The 17,620-nt window shown below is 54.0% G+C and overlaps 6 protein-coding genes across 6 annotated transcripts; 2 read left to right on the plus strand and 4 right to left on the minus strand.

Moving 5' to 3' along the window:
• Window positions 1-377: 377 nt before the first annotated feature.
• PG994_010899 (60S ribosomal protein uL10) lies at window positions 378-1,457 on the minus strand (the record flags this gene model as incomplete). Its single annotated transcript, XM_066862308.1, has 2 exons — window positions 1,318-1,457; window positions 378-1,236 (listed from the first exon to the last, which is right to left on the minus strand). Coding segments are annotated over exons 1-2 (936 nt in total), but the record flags the coding sequence as incomplete, so codon positions are not given.
• Window positions 1,458-2,057: 600 nt separating this feature from the next.
• Window positions 2,058-5,357, minus strand: PG994_010900 (alpha-mannosidase; the record flags this gene model as incomplete). Its single annotated transcript, XM_066862309.1, has 3 exons — window positions 2,058-3,404; window positions 3,458-4,921; window positions 4,953-5,357. 3 exons carry the CDS (start codon window positions 5,355-5,357, stop codon window positions 2,058-2,060), a joined length of 3,216 nt encoding a protein of 1,071 aa, XP_066711419.1.
• A 1,483-nt stretch (window positions 5,358-6,840) lies between these two features.
• Window positions 6,841-9,499, minus strand: PG994_010901 (TIP41-like protein; the record flags this gene model as incomplete). Its single annotated transcript, XM_066862310.1, has 3 exons — window positions 6,841-8,453; window positions 8,509-8,897; window positions 8,973-9,499. The coding sequence occupies 3 exons, from the start codon at window positions 9,497-9,499 to the stop codon at window positions 6,841-6,843; spliced, it is 2,529 nt and encodes an 842-aa protein (XP_066711420.1).
• Window positions 9,500-13,758: 4,259 nt separating this feature from the next.
• PG994_010902 (uncharacterized protein) lies at window positions 13,759-14,010 on the plus strand (the record flags this gene model as incomplete). Its single annotated transcript, XM_066862311.1, has 1 exon — window positions 13,759-14,010. One exon carries the CDS (start codon window positions 13,759-13,761, stop codon window positions 14,008-14,010), a length of 252 nt encoding a protein of 83 aa, XP_066711421.1.
• Window positions 14,011-15,033: 1,023 nt separating this feature from the next.
• PG994_010903 (uncharacterized protein) lies at window positions 15,034-16,221 on the plus strand (the record flags this gene model as incomplete). The annotated part of the gene is made up of 1 exon (XM_066862312.1): window positions 15,034-16,221. One exon carries the CDS (start codon window positions 15,034-15,036, stop codon window positions 16,219-16,221), a length of 1,188 nt encoding a protein of 395 aa, XP_066711422.1.
• Window positions 16,222-16,388: 167 nt separating this feature from the next.
• Window positions 16,389-17,391, minus strand: PG994_010904 (uncharacterized protein; the record flags this gene model as incomplete). Its single annotated transcript, XM_066862313.1, has 3 exons — window positions 16,389-16,872; window positions 16,913-17,187; window positions 17,254-17,391. The coding sequence occupies 3 exons, from the start codon at window positions 17,389-17,391 to the stop codon at window positions 16,389-16,391; spliced, it is 897 nt and encodes a 298-aa protein (XP_066711423.1).
• Between the last annotated feature and the right edge of the window lie 229 nt (window positions 17,392-17,620).

Here is a 17,620-nt window from a genome sequence, read left to right on the forward strand (position 1 = left end):
TGTCATCAAGTGAGTTCAGGGTTAAAAAGCTCTTGAATTTTTATTGAATCTTCGACGGGAGGAAGGTGTTGGAAAAGTCAAATTCGACATACCTTTTAATGAAGCCATACTGCAAGACACCCTTGGTCTAATCAGCAGTCACTGTATCACATTGCGCATAGTTCTCCTCATAAATGGCCGTCGTCGTGATGGGAAGCGTACTCAATTACCATGTGGCAATCCTATGAAACGCCGATTTTCGTATCTAGAATCTCGTAAAACCATCTGATACCCAGATTCGTGTTGATCGTAGACTTCGTTCTCATGCTAAAGCATTTAACCGCTGCGAAAAAGGTCAGTTTTTGGGTATATTTCCAAAGGTTGGTTTCAACATACAAGAGATCACCGAAACCGCCACCATCCTCATCGGACTCCTCATCCTCGGAGTCATCCTTCTTGGTCTCAGCAGCGCCAGCAGAGGCACCAGCGTCACCAGAGGCACCGGCGGCGGGAGCAGCGGCAGCGTAAGCGTCGGGGTTGGCAATACGGTCCTTGAGCTCATCAATGGCGGCCCAGGAGTACTCGGTCCCAATGGCGATGGCCATGAGGTTCTTGTAGCCGTTGAAGAAGCTGTGCATGACCGAGGGCAGGGTGGGGAAGTTGATGGCCAGAGAGACGGCGGCAATGGTGGTGATGGCGCTCGAGAAGGACTTCAGGAGCTGCTCCTCACCGACATCCAGAACCTCAGGAGGGAAGGTGTTGCCCTGGTCGTAGACCTGAACAACGCCCAGACCGTAAGTGAAGGGAGATATGTTCAGCATGTTGAGCAGGGTAGCCTCGGAGGCACCGACCTTGCTGCCAGCCTCAACGAGCTTGAGGTCGCTGGTGATTTCAATGGTACCACGGGCAATCTTGGTGGGGACACCGAGGGCCTGGAAGAAAGAGGTCTTGCCAGGTTCCATACCAGTGTTACCAGCGGGGATGTAGACATCGGCGGGGGCGACGGCACCGGCACGGGCAGGGGCGGCGACCTTGTTGGCCAGAATCTTGTCGCGGATGTCCTTGAGGTCACCGTTGGTGAAGACGAAACCGATGTTGCCACGGATGTGGGGCAGGAGACGCTCGTACTCGGGGGAGTCGGTGATGAAGGTCTTCAGGGCACGGCGAACCATGGTGTTCTTACCCATCAGAACGACAGCCTCTCCGCGGAGAGACTGACGCACTTCGTGCATCTGCTGGGAGCTGACATTGTCAACGCTGTCGGAGGGAAACTGGCATTAGCATTTTGCGATCTTCCACGGCCCCGGGGCCCAATTGGAATAGTTTTGTCGGACATACCTGACGAGGAAGACAGAGTTGTATTCCTCGAGCAGCGACTTCAGCTTGCCGAAGTACTCAGACTTGTTGCCCACCATTTCTTCTTTGGTATGAAGTTAGGACTTTAAGGGCAACGGGTTTTTTATTTGATTGGATGTTGGGGGGTGTGGAATGGTGTTGTGTTGTTGTAGAGAGAGAGGGAAGAAGGAAAAGTGTAGCCGTCTCACCAACCAATGCGCCCAACATCAAAATTCCGATTTGCGTGGTGGGCAAAGCCAGGGCTTGGGTTTTTTGTTCGCGCCCCACCCTTATCAGTTTATCGCGCCTGCCAGATCAACTATTCCAGCCCTCGCATATTGCATACAAATGCGTATCTGCATACCTTTAAGGTACATACCACTCTACTCCATACTGCCCACACAGAAAAGGGCCAGTGAAAGCTCACCATCGCTTGACCCCATCACTACATGTAGATAAATCAAGATCCACGACAAAAGTGGTAGGTAGCTGCATGTACATGGCAAGAAACGCTGTTCACTATCAATTTCGTAATCCTATAATTAAAGGCCCGAGTGGTGAGGGAGGGTTTTCTGGAGCAGCGTAGCAAAAGTCTTCAGCAAAGGCCCAAAGCCTGCGCGCGTGTCAAGACCAAAAGTTTCCGTTGTTGTGCCCGTCATGTTGCCAATCTGTGAGTGCTTCTTTTGTGCGCCAACTCGTCAATCATCAGTCCGTTGTTAAATCATGCTCCTGGTCGCTTCGCTCTATAACTGCAGCCTATAGGTAGCTACCTCAAAAGGTCTGAGCTTAATAGAGAAGCTTCCGTTCTTATCCAAATCCAACTCCTCTTCGTCGTCTTCAAGAACGTTCGTCTTCCAGACTTTCTTGATATCCCACGTGCTCTTGATCGTGCCTCTGCTCTGCCCGCCGAGACTGTCGTAGACGCGGCAGATGATGCTCTGTCCCTTGCGCTTCTGGAGCTCGCCGCGGGAAACATCCTTGTCGTCTTCACCACGCTTGACGCAGTCCAGGACAAGGGAAGGATCGCCGGTCAGCTGGACGGGGTGGCTCGACAGCATGGTCTTCATATCGTCGGTTGCTGGGGCAGAGAGCACCTTCAAGGGGTTGTTGAAGTTGTGGCCGGCGCGGACTGTTGTGGCACCAAGGGATCCCTGATGCGGCAGAATCGCCCATTTAATCGTATGATGACCCATGTCAGCATGAGCATCAGGGGCCTTGGGTGCCCGCAACAAAGACAGTCGCATCAAATTACCACAAGTGGCGAACCCATATTTGCTGTCGTTGAGGACAGAGACACCGTAGCCGTTCTCCGACAGGTCCGCAAACTTGTGGCAGCATACCTCGAACTTGGCCATATCCCAGGTGGTGTTGTAGTGCGTTGGTCGTCGCACTAAGCCGTATTGTGTCTCGTATGATGCCTCGGTGTTGGTGACGTCGACGGGGAATTCAACCTTGAGGAACTTCATAGTTTCATGCCAGTCCACGTCGCAGGTCACGTCAACGAACGACTGCTGTCCCTTGAAGGCAGCACTCAAGCTGAGGATCGTCTTCATAGAACTGTTCTCGCTGATCTTGGTCTCAGTAACGACACCTACCCGGTGTTCCTTGTCTTCGTAGATCTTGGTCGGCCCGCAGGTAAGCTCTTGTCGGCTGTCGAGATGGTACACCTCGACATCCCATGCTTGCCAGTACAGAGGTTTGTCGTCGAAGATGACAAACTGGTTTGCCTTTCCGCCCTTAGCTATAACTTCACGGCCTGCCTGGCGATCGAAGAGCGAGGTGATACAGCCCTTCTCGATGGTGACGCGCAGCTGCTCATTCTGCATGACGAATACGCCCTTCTCAACTTCCTCGACTGTGACGGCTTTCTCTTCGGCTGTCTTGAAGGCCTTGATGCTAAGGATAGGGCCACTGCCACAAGCAACGCCGCACTCGGTCTCCGAAATGTCAACAACCTCCTTACGGTGCCACGGGAGCGTGTTGAGGGCAACCGCTTCGCCAATACTGGCGGGCTTTATCTCGGGAACCTTGAATAAATTGCAGATGTCCTTGAAGATGCGCTCGCCAGTCTTCGCGACTTCGGCGTATAACTAGGATGACGTTAGCATACAGGAATATTCCTGAATACGGCTGTGGCTCTTACCTCGTCGGAATCATCGTAGCACATTTCAATTGAACTGCCCGGAAGACAGTCATGGAACTGACAAAGCAGAATTGACTCCCACATCTTATCAAAATCCTTCTTGGGATACTGGTAAGACTGGTCCTTCAAGGATGCAATCGTAGCCAGAAGCTCGAGATCTTTCATCAAGACCTCAGACCGGCGGTTATTGAGCTTGTTGTTTGCCTGGGTCGTATAGGTGCCACGATGCAGCTCGAAATAGAGCTCTCCGTACCATGTGACCAACGAGGTCCCCTTGTCTTGGAGCTTATCAAAGAACTGATCGACTGTGTTACCTAAATGGACACGAGGTAACAGGCCAACCTCATCACTGATACCACGGCACCGACGAAGCTTCTCAATATGCTGCCAAGTCGGGCCGCCGCCGCCATCTCCCTTGCCAAAGACGAGCAACGAGGTATGGTCCTGGTCCATGGACTTGTGCTGAGTGACACTCCGCTTGACGTCGCCGAAGTGAGCCTCCGCGGTGTAAGTTTCAGCAGGAGGCATGTGACAAATGACTTGGCTGCCGTCCAGTGCCACCCAGTTGAAAGTGGTATGGGGGAAATTATTGATATTATTCCAGCTGAGTTTTTGGGTGAGAAAACGGTTCATGCCAGCCAAGCGGCAGAGCTGAGGGAGCTGACTCGAGTATCCAAATGTGTCGGGAAGCCAGAAAGTCTTGCAGCGCTCTCCGAAGTGGCTTTCGAAGTAGCGCTGACCGTAGAGAAACTGACGGACGAGGGACTCGCCGCTAGGCATGTTGGTGTCGTGCTCAACCCAGCTACCGCCAATGGGATGGAACTTCCCCTCCTTCACCTTGTGCTTGACGCGATCGAAGACATAGGGGTAGTATTTCTCCAGCCACTGGTACTGCTGCGCCTGCGAACAGGCAAAGTTGAGCTCAGGGTAGCGTTCCATCAGGTCGCATTGGTTCGACCAAGATCGAGCAACCTTGCGCTTGGTCTCAGCCCAAGGCCACAGCCAGCAAGTATCGATATGACAGTGGCCGATGCCGAAGACCTGAGCCTCTGTGCCACTTTCATAGACCTTGGCCGAGTCAACGTTGGCACCGATGTAGTCTTGGGCAATCTTGCGGCAACCCTTGATAGACTCCTTGTCACCAAGCTTATAGTTCTCGAGGATGGCAGTGGCGACATTCAGGGCTTTGTGCTGCTGCCATGAATCCTCAGGAAATTCCCTGGCGGCGTCACCGATGATCCAAGTATCGATCCAGAGCTGACGAGCGTCCATGTTGACAGCACAGATGTCAGCCTTCACTAGCTGAAACTGCTTGTTTGGGTCAGGAGGCTGGATGCTGTCACCTCCAGGAGCATTCCCGAACATGTGATTGCAAGCCATTTCGATATAGAAAGTGTGCTCCTTGCCATCGCGGAAAGACTTGGGGAGAATCCATTCGACACGCTCTCCCCCCGCCGGTAAGGCCTTGCAAAGGCTTGCCGTCAGCCGTCCACACCATGCCCTCATTGCCAGCATCCCACTGGAACTCCAAATGCTCCTTGTCGCACATATTGGAGGGTACTTTGATAACAATCTTGAACCAGTGAGTGGCCCAAGATGGACCGAAGCTTTCGCCCACGTTTGTAGATTGGAAATCGCCCTTCATAGCCTCTTCGAACGTGGGACGGGACAGACCCGGGGCAGCCCAGGTGGAAAGTTTGACATGAGGGTGGCCGGAAGCGATGCCTTCGTACATCATGGCCAAGAGGTTCTGCTTCTCCCATTGTCCAGTGCTGTAGAACTGCATGATTCTCTCCTTGTAGATGTTGCTGATCCGCTTGCCGACCGGGCCAGCGGCCTGCATGGGATAGGTGGCAACGGAGGCCGTGGCCTTCGCGGGCTGGGTGCGTTCACCGCCCATGATTGGAGTTCGTAGGTTGAGGAGGGACGGAAGGATGTCGAGGGGTAGGGGGTTGTCGGAGTGGTCGCTACGAGTGCGTCAGATCAGTCGGTCTAGGTAGCTAGCTCTCAGCATACGAGCAAGGTATTATTCTAGGTTATAGGTGTGAAGAATGAGGAAAGATATGGGAGTAGGATCCAAGAGAAGGATGGGCCCAAGAAACTCGAAGCATGGGCTGATTGGACCGGAAGCTATTATCGATGAGCTCAAGGTGTGCTGATAATATGTATCAGGCGAAGAAGGGAGAGAGGGACGCGAGCGACGGGCGGGGACTGGAATCTGGAGCTCGAGCTTGAGCTCCCAGGGTGCCTCGGTGCCCACAGTGGCACAGCCCAACCGAAACGGGTGCGGGGGATGATGCACTGCAAGGTCCCATGCCCACCCTAACTGCTTGGCCCCTGGTTCCTTGGGTAGTACATTTGCGGGGAAGCACTAGATCGCGACCATGTCTGGACGTCCTTGATCCCGCGCGGCAATCGGAAATGTCATCGACAGAGACGAGAAATCACCCCAAAAATGCTTACCACATGGTCAAATCTGAAAGCCGTTCTTGTCGTGATCTTGTGTTATACGATATAGGTAGGGCGGCCGGCCGAGTTAGCAACTCGAATACGTAGGTAGGGCAGACTGAAGTCGGAAGCCGGAGGTATAATGATAACAGGAGAATTTGATATCCAGAATAGCAGTTGAGGAGTGCCCATAGGAAATACCCCTGAAAAGAATGCTTCGTAGGATGCAGCAGAGGTCGGGAAGATTCAATGTATGATTGTGTATAGGGCGTTGAATACGAACAAGGCCCTGATTGTTGGGCTCATATAGGACATGCGAAACGATGGCTTGATTCAAAGCTGTCACTGACCGAAGACGCGTGGCCGCCTTTTGGCAAGCACGCCATACCCCGTCAGAGCAATCGAGGGCAGTCAGGATTAATTATGTCAGTAGCAACGGATACAGAGGCTTGTTGGGGTTGATTGTTGCTGCCATTCGTTCTGTATAGCGCGCTGTTCTGAGACGCTGGGGGGCTCTATTATATCATTCAAGTTAGGAGAAACGGTTTGCGCAATGCATAGTTGACATAGCTCCAGTCGGTACAAGGTACAAGTGGCATGATATCGTTATTTTACTATTTTTATTCTCTACAGTCCTAGGGATAAAGCCCTCTTGGGAATCCATCATCTCATTCAGTGGCGGTGGTGCCTCTTCCTATTCCTCAACAGACCCTCTTCCACCATAACCAGGTTGCCAAAGAGCGAGGCAAACCAGATAAACCAAATTACAAACTATTCAGGTGAAGGCCGTGGTATCATTGCGAGAAGCAAAAGGGGAAGGAGAACCCTTGGTGCACCGCTGGCTTGCAAGAACAAACGATGCAGGAATAAAACAGCAACAGGGGTCGCAGCGCCCTAACTTATATGTACAACTCGCGGTCTGAAGAGCAACGAGACTAGAAGGCGTCCTCCAGCGGACAGTCGATGCTCTCGTGTCCGTCACGTTCGCAGAGAGCGCACCATTTCTCGGGGTCGATGACACCACTGCCCTTGCCAGCCAAGGGCCCGGAATCGGTAGGGTTGGGCAGGATGCTGACATTAGCCGGCGGAGGGTTTGTTGCTGGTGTCGACTTTACTGGCGTCAAAGGCCGGGGCATATCTTCAGTGTTTGGCACCTTCAGGTGGCTCAAGTCTTCGGCTTCTCGGCCCGCATCTTTCCCCGTCTTTGCAGACTTGGGGCTTCCCTGGCCCTGGCCCTGACTTTGGCTTTGCTGAGGTCCAAACATGTTGGTGCATGTCAGGATGTCATGACCTGCTGTCTCACAGATCTCGCACCAGAGAGTGCTACTCTCTGTGACAGAGGAGTATGCATCGCTCTCGGGCATGGTCTCGAGGGTAGGCACACGCTTGTGTTCGGGCGAGCGCGTCTCTCGCGCGGGCATGACTGTCCCCTTGGAGTCACGGTACGAGGACCCATCTGCGCTGCGAATGGTCATCTGGCTGGTACGTTGGGTCGAAGCACTCCCTCGACGCAACGTCTCGAGTTCGTGTTCGAGTTCCTCCTCACGGCTGCTCTTCGTCTCGACGAGGCCACGGAGCTCATTGACCTCGCGTTCGAGCTTTTCTTTGGCTATCCGGGCCTCGACGGAGCCAGGACGGGAGTTATCGAATGACTGAGTTCGTTGTGGCTGCGTCGGTGTCTTGTCTGGGGACTCGTTGTCTCGACTAAGGGAATGGATAATGGCTTTGAGACCTCTAATCTCATCTTCCTTCTTCTCTAATTCCTTGGACAGCGACAGTGTGTCTGCACCATCGGTGCCACCATTCGTGTTGGCCGATGCCTTCTCGCGTTCCCGTCGAAGCTCTGTGCGTGTTCGTTCCACCTCACCACGTAAGAACTCCACCTCGCCACGTGCCTCTGCTTCTCCTCGACGAGCATCCTCTAAGCCCTCCTCAAGCTCCTGGACAAGCTCCTCGAGTTGCTTCAGCTGGCGTGCCACGCTGTCAACATCTTCTCCTCGCTCCTGCATTTCATGAATCTCCAGCTCCAGCTCGCGGATCCTAGCATCGTAGACCCGTTGGGTCTCTGTGCTGGCCATCTCCAGGGTGTCAATAGTGCTGCGGAAGTCGGCACGGTGTGCGTCGAACTCTGCAGTGAGCATGGCGACTTTTTCGTTCTTCTCCCTAAGCAGTGCTCGTAGTTGACCTGAATCTTTGTCATCCAGACTGCTAGGCCTGGGCTTGCCGAAATCCCCGTGCTCCATGAGCGATGTCAGCTCGGTGACGCTGCTTTCCATCTCGGCCAAAGCAGAAGCCTGGTCTTTCAATTGCCGGTCCCGTTCATCCAACTGTGATCTGAGGCGTTCGATCTCTTCCTCGTTCGCGGCGGCAGCACGGGATGCCGGGCGCATCTTTAAGCTCGACATAGACCCGATGCTCCCATTGTTCATTGGACGGCCAACGGGTGTGGCACGACCGCCAACAGGTGTAGCACGACCAAGGGGTGTAACCTCATCTTCCCCACCAAACAGTGACGAGGCCTGGCCCATGGCAGATGCGCTCCGAGGAACTATACTTGGCTTGCGTTCCAATCTCTTATTGGGGTCTCCGGTCGTGCCCCGCACGCTCGCAGAAAATTTGCCGATGGAGGGCGTGCCATAACGGGGGAGGGACTGGTGTTTTCGGCGGACCGGGTGCGGCTAAACCCTGACCAGGAGCGGGACTGAGCTGCAGTCTGCGGACGGGGGATTCGGGTCTCGCCAATGAAGACCTGGATCTCCTGCCTGCCGGGCTAGGGGCTCTTCCAGGTCCTACTGACTGACTAAACTTGGGCACCGAAGGCGTGGGCGGCGTGAAGTTCGTGCTATTTTGGCTGGATACTCGTAATGCAGCAAGTGACGAGTTGCCCGACGGGGTCATGGGGAAAGATGCACCTGCGCTGTTGCGCTTGAAGAGCTTCGAAATAGGCACAAATATGCCGGCGCCGGGAGTCGAAGTGGTGAAATACGATACCCTGTAATCGCAACCATAAGTCAGTACCTACTGGAACCCAGAGTGCAAGTAAATCATGATGGAACGGCGCACTCACCCGTCAACGTCGCCATTATTCTTTCCGCGTGCAGCATAGTCCGAGTGCAGCTCAACGCCAGCAAAGACTCCCTTGCGCCCGGCGACGGAACCAACGAAACGGACGGTGCCATGCATGTTACCGGGAACGTCGACAGCATCGCCGACGGCTAAATCATGGTCTAGGGCACTGGCGCCTCTCGCCGGCGTGGCGGGCGCCATTCTGCGTGGAGATGGAGGAGGAGGGAGGTTGTTGTTGGTGTTGTTGTTGTTGCGGTGATCGAAGTCGCTATTTAGGACACTATGTATGGCGTAACTCTCGCTGTCGTCGGGGATGGCTGCTAGGGATCCGGGGGTCAGGGCTGCAAAGGAAGCTTTGCGCGCAAGAGTACCCGCGCCGGGACCCAGTCGTGAATGAGCAGCGTAGAGCGAATTTAGGTTGGGGGTAGAAGCCGTGCCAATTCCCGACTTTTTGTTGCCTCGCGATAGTGTTTTCTGTCGCGATTGTGGTGTAGGTAAGGAAGTAGTTGGTGCTGCCATTGAAGCCATGGTGGGCAATTTGTTACTTTTTTTTTCCGTCTTTCTTCTTTCTTTTCTCTCTCTGTTCGTCTTCCAAAAGGTTCCCGCAACGTCTGTTTTGTTTTCTTTCAATCCCAGCCAATCCACTGGCTCCCACCGCTTCAATGGGCCTGCAGCAACTAAACTAACGAGTAGCCCGGATTTTGGGTCGACGGATAGGCGGGCTGGGGTGCGACCCTAAAGTAAATAGTGCTTTGTAGGTCGGTCGCTAATACTGGCCCCTAACTATAAGCGAGCCTACCTCCCTACTTTACCTGCCAAAGGCGACTTTGGGAAGGGATCGGGTCGATTGAAGAGCAACGGGCGCAAGTGCTGTAGAGCTAGAGTAGTACTAAAGTAAGCATGCACCTGGGGCTTGCCTTAGCAGGTCGGCGGTCCCCAAGGAACACCGAATTCGATAGAGTAACAAAGCAGTTTGGTTACCAGATCTGATGGCGCAACAGGAATTCCGGCATGCTGACGAGGCCCCTGGAAGTTGCGAAGGAAAGTTATCGAAGTCCTATGACCGCTTCTTTGGAGTCCCTACCACAACTAAGGTGGTAACCTAGGTAAAGCAGAGCGGGCAGTCTGCGGATAATAGGTGCAAATTTGGGAGATGTAGCGGGGACTTGGGGGGTTGGACGTATCAACCGACGAGAGCCTGGGCGGGCAACGGGGTAATTATGACCTATGTCTTTTCTCTCTGAAATTACAAATCCAGATAGAATGCCACCCACACACCGGGCGAGGTAGAAAGATAAGATAATCAAGCGCTCAGCACACCTGAGCTGCGACCCTTGTAGTAGAAACAAATTGCGCTGCGGTGATCGAGTCGTGGACTCTTTGGGTGGTGGGCTTCGTGGATGGGCGGTGCGCTACCTGGGCCTGGGATCAGGGGCTAACCGTGAAGGTCTAAAGCCGGGTATTGGAAGGAAAAGCTAATGCCCCGTGGTCCGTGATGCGCAGCGGTCTGTGGTCGAGACGTTCCAGGTTGGTGCACTGCAGAGTCTCAGACCTTTTTCTTCTCTTACCCAGAAGGGAGGAGAATGGTAAGTCAAAAGTCACGATGACTTAGTAGCGAAGCAGCCTCCCCAGATGCCTTTAAGGAGGACGGCAGACTTTGTGTGTTATAAACCAGTTGGAATCCATGTGCTGCAGGTCTAGCTACCTACATAGTCTGGTCTCAGCACCTGTCACCGCTACAACGGGCCATAAGTCGACGACATGTCAAAGAGCCGGTCTGGCTAATCACAACAGAGTCTCACAGTCCCCGGGGCAGTATTTCTTCTGGTCAGCCTGTTGGAGTTTGACCCCCTCCTCTCCAGAGCGAATCCCCTCACTCCAAGTCTTCCGGAAGGTACTGTCTGAAATTGCAATATCCGTGGTACTGCAGGTAGCTTCTGCAGGTTACAGACGCAACGGTGACGAATTGGTCAAGGGGCCAGCCCTATTGGCTGTTCAGAAGCATCTTGGTTATCTTTGGGAGATGACGGGGGACGGTCGCGCGGCCATCAGCACGTTATTGGACAGCGGCTGCAGCTTTGTTTACGTTCAGGGTTGCTGGTGTGGCCTTTGTTATCAACAAAAGCGGGAAACATCGACTTTCATATGGAAGGCGAGAAGGCCCTCTCTTACCTGGCATCGTGAGACTACATGCCGCTTGTCCAACCACGACCGTTGCAAGCAGCCAAGGGAACGTTGACTGACAGAAGTCTTTGTGTTCCGTCAGATGCTAGGTATTGCATTACTCCGTACGGTGGCTGGCATTTGCTGAAGAAGCCAGTGGTCACATTGCACTTTCAATCTCGCCAGGGCTGAACACGGTATCCGTGCCGATTAAACATTCAGGGCGAAAGGGGCTAACTAAAGTAACCTTGCTAGCCGCCTATGTAAGGATGATCACTGATCAGTCTACGTGCAGTAGTTCTCTCCACCTGTTCCTGGCTCTTCAGCGACAGTGAATGTAGTACTCCGTTAGGTAGTATGTACTTAACATACTCAGAGCAAAGAACCCGAGGACCATACCGAGATTCATGTAAGTCGGTGTCTGTATTAGATATTTGTCCGAACCAACATGTCCTCTCTAAGATTGGGAGCCAAATGGTAGTCAGTACACAACTGTATTTAATTTCTACTCTTTCTACCACCAAGGGTCCAGGCCGCCAGCTATACGCATGTACATCTCCCGAAACTACTCCGATAATACTCCTAACCCGGCACAATAAAGATATTGCAGATAAGATTACAAAGTAGGAGCGGGAAAGAATAGCTTCATATTCAAATATGATCACCTTTTCCAAAAGGGTTCAATCCTTTTGATATTTGCAAACCACGGCTGGTTGATTACTGGGGGTTGTGGGTTGATCTGCCACCCACTATGCAGCTAGCAGCTATTGACATAATAGATATGAGAATAGCGCAACAGTCAATCATCAAACATCGGGGCGCTTTGGCGGAGTGGTTAACGCGATGCCCTGCTATTTGCTCTGTTGAGACCTATAGGTTAGGCATTTCCTTCGGGAGCGCAGGTTCGAATCCTGCAGGCGTCGTTTTTTGAGCGATTTGTCTTTTTGCTAAAGAAATACTTGCTCAGCCTGGCTTCCATTGAATAGGCAAATGCGGCATTTTATTTCTCTCTCTTAAGACTTAGGTTGATTATGTACTGTATACACTTGGCTTCTCTTTAGTCGTACCAAGATATCAGGGGGTTTGGCCATAGCACACATAGGTGGCTTTTGTTAATGTTTCTATAAGTGTGTCGTCTTTCATGTCGACTCTTCTCACGGGATTGCCTGCATCAATCAGACGAGAAACGTGTGGTGATTTTGTATTACGCAGTAGAGGACCAGGTAGATGAAGCTTTCCATCAAATGGATAAACAGATGAAGCAACGGCACTTCTCCCCACCTCTTTTCGGGCTTCTATATTAAGGGATATGTTCCAATACCCGGCTAATTTCAGTGATGGCGTGATGGCGTGACGAATCTCCGAGTTGCAGCCCGTACCCGTCCCACCAAAAGAGAGGCAGCCCACGACGATGGGGACTTGCGAATGAGACGGCGGCCGGGGCCCAGGACCCAAGCCAGCAAGTGAAGATGGGCAACACTTTCCAATTTTCGAAACTGCATGATCTGCAACGCCTCTCTCCAGAAGGGCTGTGATGTGAAGTGATGTGCACAGACCCGTGAAAATGTGGTAGAGAGCGTGCGAGTCGACCGAAGGGTCTGCGAAGGGGTCCGACTGGCCGGAACGGGACTGCGGAGACGCTCGCAGCCGATTTCCTTCCAGGTTGGAGCCAAGCGTCCGATGGGGGTGGAAGGGTGTGTGTGTCCTGCTGTCGGTCATTCCAATACGGGCTGGCCCTCTACAGACCCTTGGAGGAGAGGGTCTTCCCAAGCAACACACCACATGGCACACGATGGGAAGCTGCTACCTACGTCAAAATAGACTGGGCAAGCTGTGCCGTCAAAGGCAGGTCAAGGGATGGGAGAGTTGGGAGGGTGCGCTCTTATAGCGGGCCAAGTTGAGCATCGTATGATTGTCAGGCCACTTTGGCAAATGGGCTCCACTCCCACGATCCGGCCAGCCTTTAGGCCAGCATGCCCGCTCTTCGTTCCCACGGAAAGGGTTCGAACTGCCAGCAGCGAAAACTGCTGCTGGCTGTAAGCGCAAGGCTATCCAAAGCTACCACGGGTCTTCCAAGGGTGCGGCCAGGAGGGATCTCGCTATTAGTCAAGACAGGGCAGGCCAGGTCTGGCTCCCGATGACGGGCGAGCAATAACCGAGGCCTTGGGCGCACTCTGGTCCATTTCTGGCTCATCATGGCCGTCTGCGCAGGGCTGGCTCGTGGGTTTACCACGTTGATTAGTTGGGCACACGCGACATCTTCCTTGACCTTCCTCCAATCCAGCCCGAAGACCCACCCAGCCCATTGAAGAAGCGCCGACAATGGCGAAGGGCCTTCTTCTCGGTGTTTCATTGTACTCGCCCGGCGAGCTCATGTGATCCTACCCAGAAAGTTCCCTTTAAAACACTTTCTTCCTCCTTCGTCCCAGCTCGAAATCGTAGACTTGTAATATTATTCTCTTTTGTCGGTGATTTTTTCTTTAACCTCCATTCCTGCCCATCCCATAGCATCGCTCGATCTACTGTTATTTCCACGCCAACTCAAGTCTCTCTCTCACACTCTCTCACACACATACACGCCCCGAGTTCCTCGTTTTTACCACTTCCCACTCACAACAGCAATCATGGTCTTTCTGACACGTCTGGTCTCCATGACCAACTTTGCTGTGGCTTCGTCGGCTCTGGGTTTCCAAGTATTTGTCTTGTACCCTTGGCACATCACGCTCGACGAGTCGTTTGAGGAACTCAAGAAAGAACACATCAAAGTTCTGGGCGCCGTGTCAGACATTGCGAAGGCGGTAGATTCTGACGAGCGTAAAGGCCTCCAAAAAAGTATCCTATCGCGTATGAGCACCATGCCATTCGCCAAGCCATGAAGCACCCCATGCTTCGCTTCACACCTGACTTGACTTGACCATGATCCCCCAAGAACCATGTCACCTCAAGACTGCTGTGACCCCGGCTTCGAATGCAGGACTTCGGATGCCCTACTGGCCCATACGGTCAACCTAAGAACGATCTACGGGATGGATTGGACTGGACGTTAAAGGGAAGGGGGAAGATATAGACGACGATGGAGGCTGTAACTGGGTGATTGCTATCATGCCAGCTAATATCGACAAAACACTTACACGATGCTGGCGCTGCCCATCCTTCTTACCATGCTCCCTCCAACCAAGCTTCCTTGCCAGTCGGTGATGGCGTTTCGACAAAACACAACGTTTCATCAGGATGAGCTACTGACAACCATTTTCTCTCCTAACGGCGTGTTGGATGGTCTGGAGCAAACGGGTGTACTGATGCATTACGATCACCAGCTGACAACAATGCCCCGTCGGGGGTGTGGATGGACGACCACTACAAAGGGGAAGAGACGTCGCCATTGCTATATAATTTTAACTTGGCTCAGGCCCCAGCTACGACTATAGATTTCTTTAGTGGGAAGACGGGTTATAATAGACTTTTTTTTTTTTTATCACGTACTCTAGATGCTCTCGATGTTACTATACTCCGTTCCATCTCGTCGTCACTTGTAGTCCACCCTGAGTCATAGTGTCGGCTCCATTGCTGCATGACATACTAAACGACTTGCTGGGCTGACGTCGGCGACACAATCTGACGGGTAGCATAACCGAACATGTGGCTAGCTAGCTGCAGACACGTTCACGGGAACCCACTTCATGTCATGCCCCCACGCGCAAACCCCTCCTGAGGAGGAGCGTCCATTCACAGCGGCAGCCGTCATCACACACAAGGGCTATCCACCCCATGACCCCTGGTCCCCGATGCTCGGTTCGATCGAACCGATGGAACCCGCTCTCGCTCATGTCGTCCCCACCACCCCTTAGTATACTGTCCTGCTAAGAAAGTACTAACAACTGACACGGTTCAGCCGGAAAATGTCTATACCTCCATTTGATGCTGCAGCTTTCGTGCTGTCAGAGCAGGAATCAACAGAAATATTCGAACAAGGCATCGTCCCAGCGGAATTCGGTGGGTTCGAGCAAAATGCCGCCACACTATTACGTCCATCGCCGACGACAAGTAGTGACGGGAGGAAAGCACCCGTTGCAGTCCTTATAGTGGGCCAGACGGGCGCCGGTAAGACTCGCGCAGCACCGGTCATCAAGGAGGTTTTCGAGTCTGTGGTCAGGGGTAAACACAGGCATGATAGGGATAGTGGCATGGCCGAAAGAGAGAAAGAAGGACAAGAATCAGAAGGAGCCGTGATTGCGCATTTCATCGCCGACACCTACAAGACGTACCACCCGGCGTACGCGGCACTGTCCGCGGACGAGCAGATGGAGCATCAGCCAGGCCGGACCTCGGCGGCGACGGGACCCGACGCGCGGCGCTGGCTCGCCATGGCGGCGCGGCATGCGGTGGCGCTGCGGCTCGACGTCTTGCTCGAGTCAGCGTGCCGCCACCCCGACGACTTCGCGCACCTGGTCCAGACCTTCCGCGGGGGTGGGTACCGGGTTGAAGTGGCGCTGTTGGCAGTGCCAGCGGGACTGAGCCGGCTGGGCATCCTGACCCGCTTCTACCGGCGGCCGCCGCGTCGGCAAGGGTCGTCGTTACTGGCCCGCCTGACGCCCAAGAAGGTGCACGATGATTCGTACGAGGGACTTCTGCGCGCCGCCGAATTTGTCGACGAGTCCTCCGCCGTGGATCAGGTGGTGGTTCTACGCAGGGACAACCTTGTGGTGTTCGCGAACGAAAAGGAAGAGGGTGAAAACGGGCGCGGCAAAACATGGAGACACCCCGGAACAGGCGCGGCAGATGCTCTGAGGCGCGAGAGGCGGCGACCGCTTCTAGAGGGGGAGCGGATGGCTGCAGTGGAGGACTTGGCCCGGTTGAGGAGGGTAGAGAATGGGTCAGGTAGTGACTTCCTGGCCCAGCTTGCGGACGTCGAGGCGCTACTGGAGGCATTACTCACGGAGACGGCTTCGGTAAACAACGAGGGATTCCCAGAGGTGAGACCATTGATGCTGCCCAGCAAGATGGTGTCGTCGTCGGACGAATGTGACTGTTTTGTTGACTTGAGACTCGGAACATGCTTATCTATGTTGGTCCCTATGGGTTTATGATGAAATCAGAAATGCAATCACGAGATCAATCAGTCTTCTTCGATTGGTTTTATTGTGGTATCATCATTTGACTTCATATATAATATTATAAAACACTCCTGCCTTCATTATTTCCTTCCCCAACTGTGAAAAGCTCGTGTAGACACGCACACCTCAACCTCGTTGAACTATACACCCTTGAGGAAACTCGAGCCACCAACCTCCTGATCGAACGCGCTGCACTCCTTCAAGCCGCACAGCTCGAACACGTCCCGCACGCTCCCGTCCACCTTCTTGGTCCCGTCGTCGGCCGTGACGTAGCGCTCCTTGATCTCGCCCGTGTCCTTGAGCTCGCGCGCGAACTCGCGCATGCCCAGGTAGACGGCCGACATGCCGCACATGGGCCAGATGACGATGCGGAAGCCCAGCTCGCGGGCCTCGCGGGCGTTGATGAGGGGCGTCACGCCGCCGCCCACCATGTTCAGGAAGCACGGCGTCGGGCGCAGCGCCTGCACGACCTGGCGCATCTGCTCGCGGCTCTCCATGCCCTCGAGGAAGGCGACGTCGGCGCCGGCCGCGACCGCGCCCTGGAGCCGGCGCACCGCCTCGTCGTAGCCGAGCGACTGCAGCGCGTCGGTGCGCGCGATGATGACGATGTCGGGACCCCATGCGCTCCCGCGCGTGCGCCGCGGCCCGGATGCGCGCCCAGTACGTCTCGGGCTCGACGAGCTCCTTGCCCAGCAGGTGGCCGCACCGCTTGGTCGTCACCTGGTCCTCGATGTGGAACCCGGCCACGCCCTGCAGGATGTACTTCTCCGTCGTGCGGGCGACCATCAGGGGACCGCCGAAGCCCGTGTCGGCGTCGGCGATGACGGGCACGCTCCGGTCCAACCCCGCGATCATGCCCGCGTTGGTCGCCATGTCGTCGACCGTTGTGAGGCCCAAGTCAGGCTGGCCCAGCCGCGAGACGGCCGTGCCGGCACCGGTCTGTCATCCGATTTATTAGCTTTTGCACCGGATAGGGCAAGGGTTCATACAACGCATCCTGCGTACCATGTAGAGGGCGTCGAATCCGACGTGAAGGGCCATCCGCGCCGTTATACCATCGTGGACTCCGGGGCAAACGACGATCTTTTCCGGGTCGGCGAGGAATTGGCGCAGCTTGGCGGCTCCCTTTTGTTGTGCAGCCATCCTGTATTGGCCGTGCTAGAATATTCAAAAGAGCCAAGAGCACTTTTGATTTGTGATGAATGGGATCTCTGACCCTATTGTTGACTTATTTTCAGATCAATACCACGCCTGTGGGATGAGAAATATAAGACAGACCGACATTTCCGTTGATTATTTTCTTTCCTACATTTATGTGTGAGATCACCGTTAAATGCTGGCGCCGTTCTCGGATCGGCATTTGGTATCCAAT

This window comes from Apiospora phragmitis (genome assembly GCF_038363925.1).
Source record: "Apiospora phragmitis strain CBS 135458 chromosome Unknown utg000010l:1.0-9815664.0:1.0-9183399.0, whole genome shotgun sequence".
Lineage (NCBI taxonomy): Eukaryota > Fungi > Ascomycota > Sordariomycetes > Amphisphaeriales > Apiosporaceae > Apiospora > Apiospora phragmitis.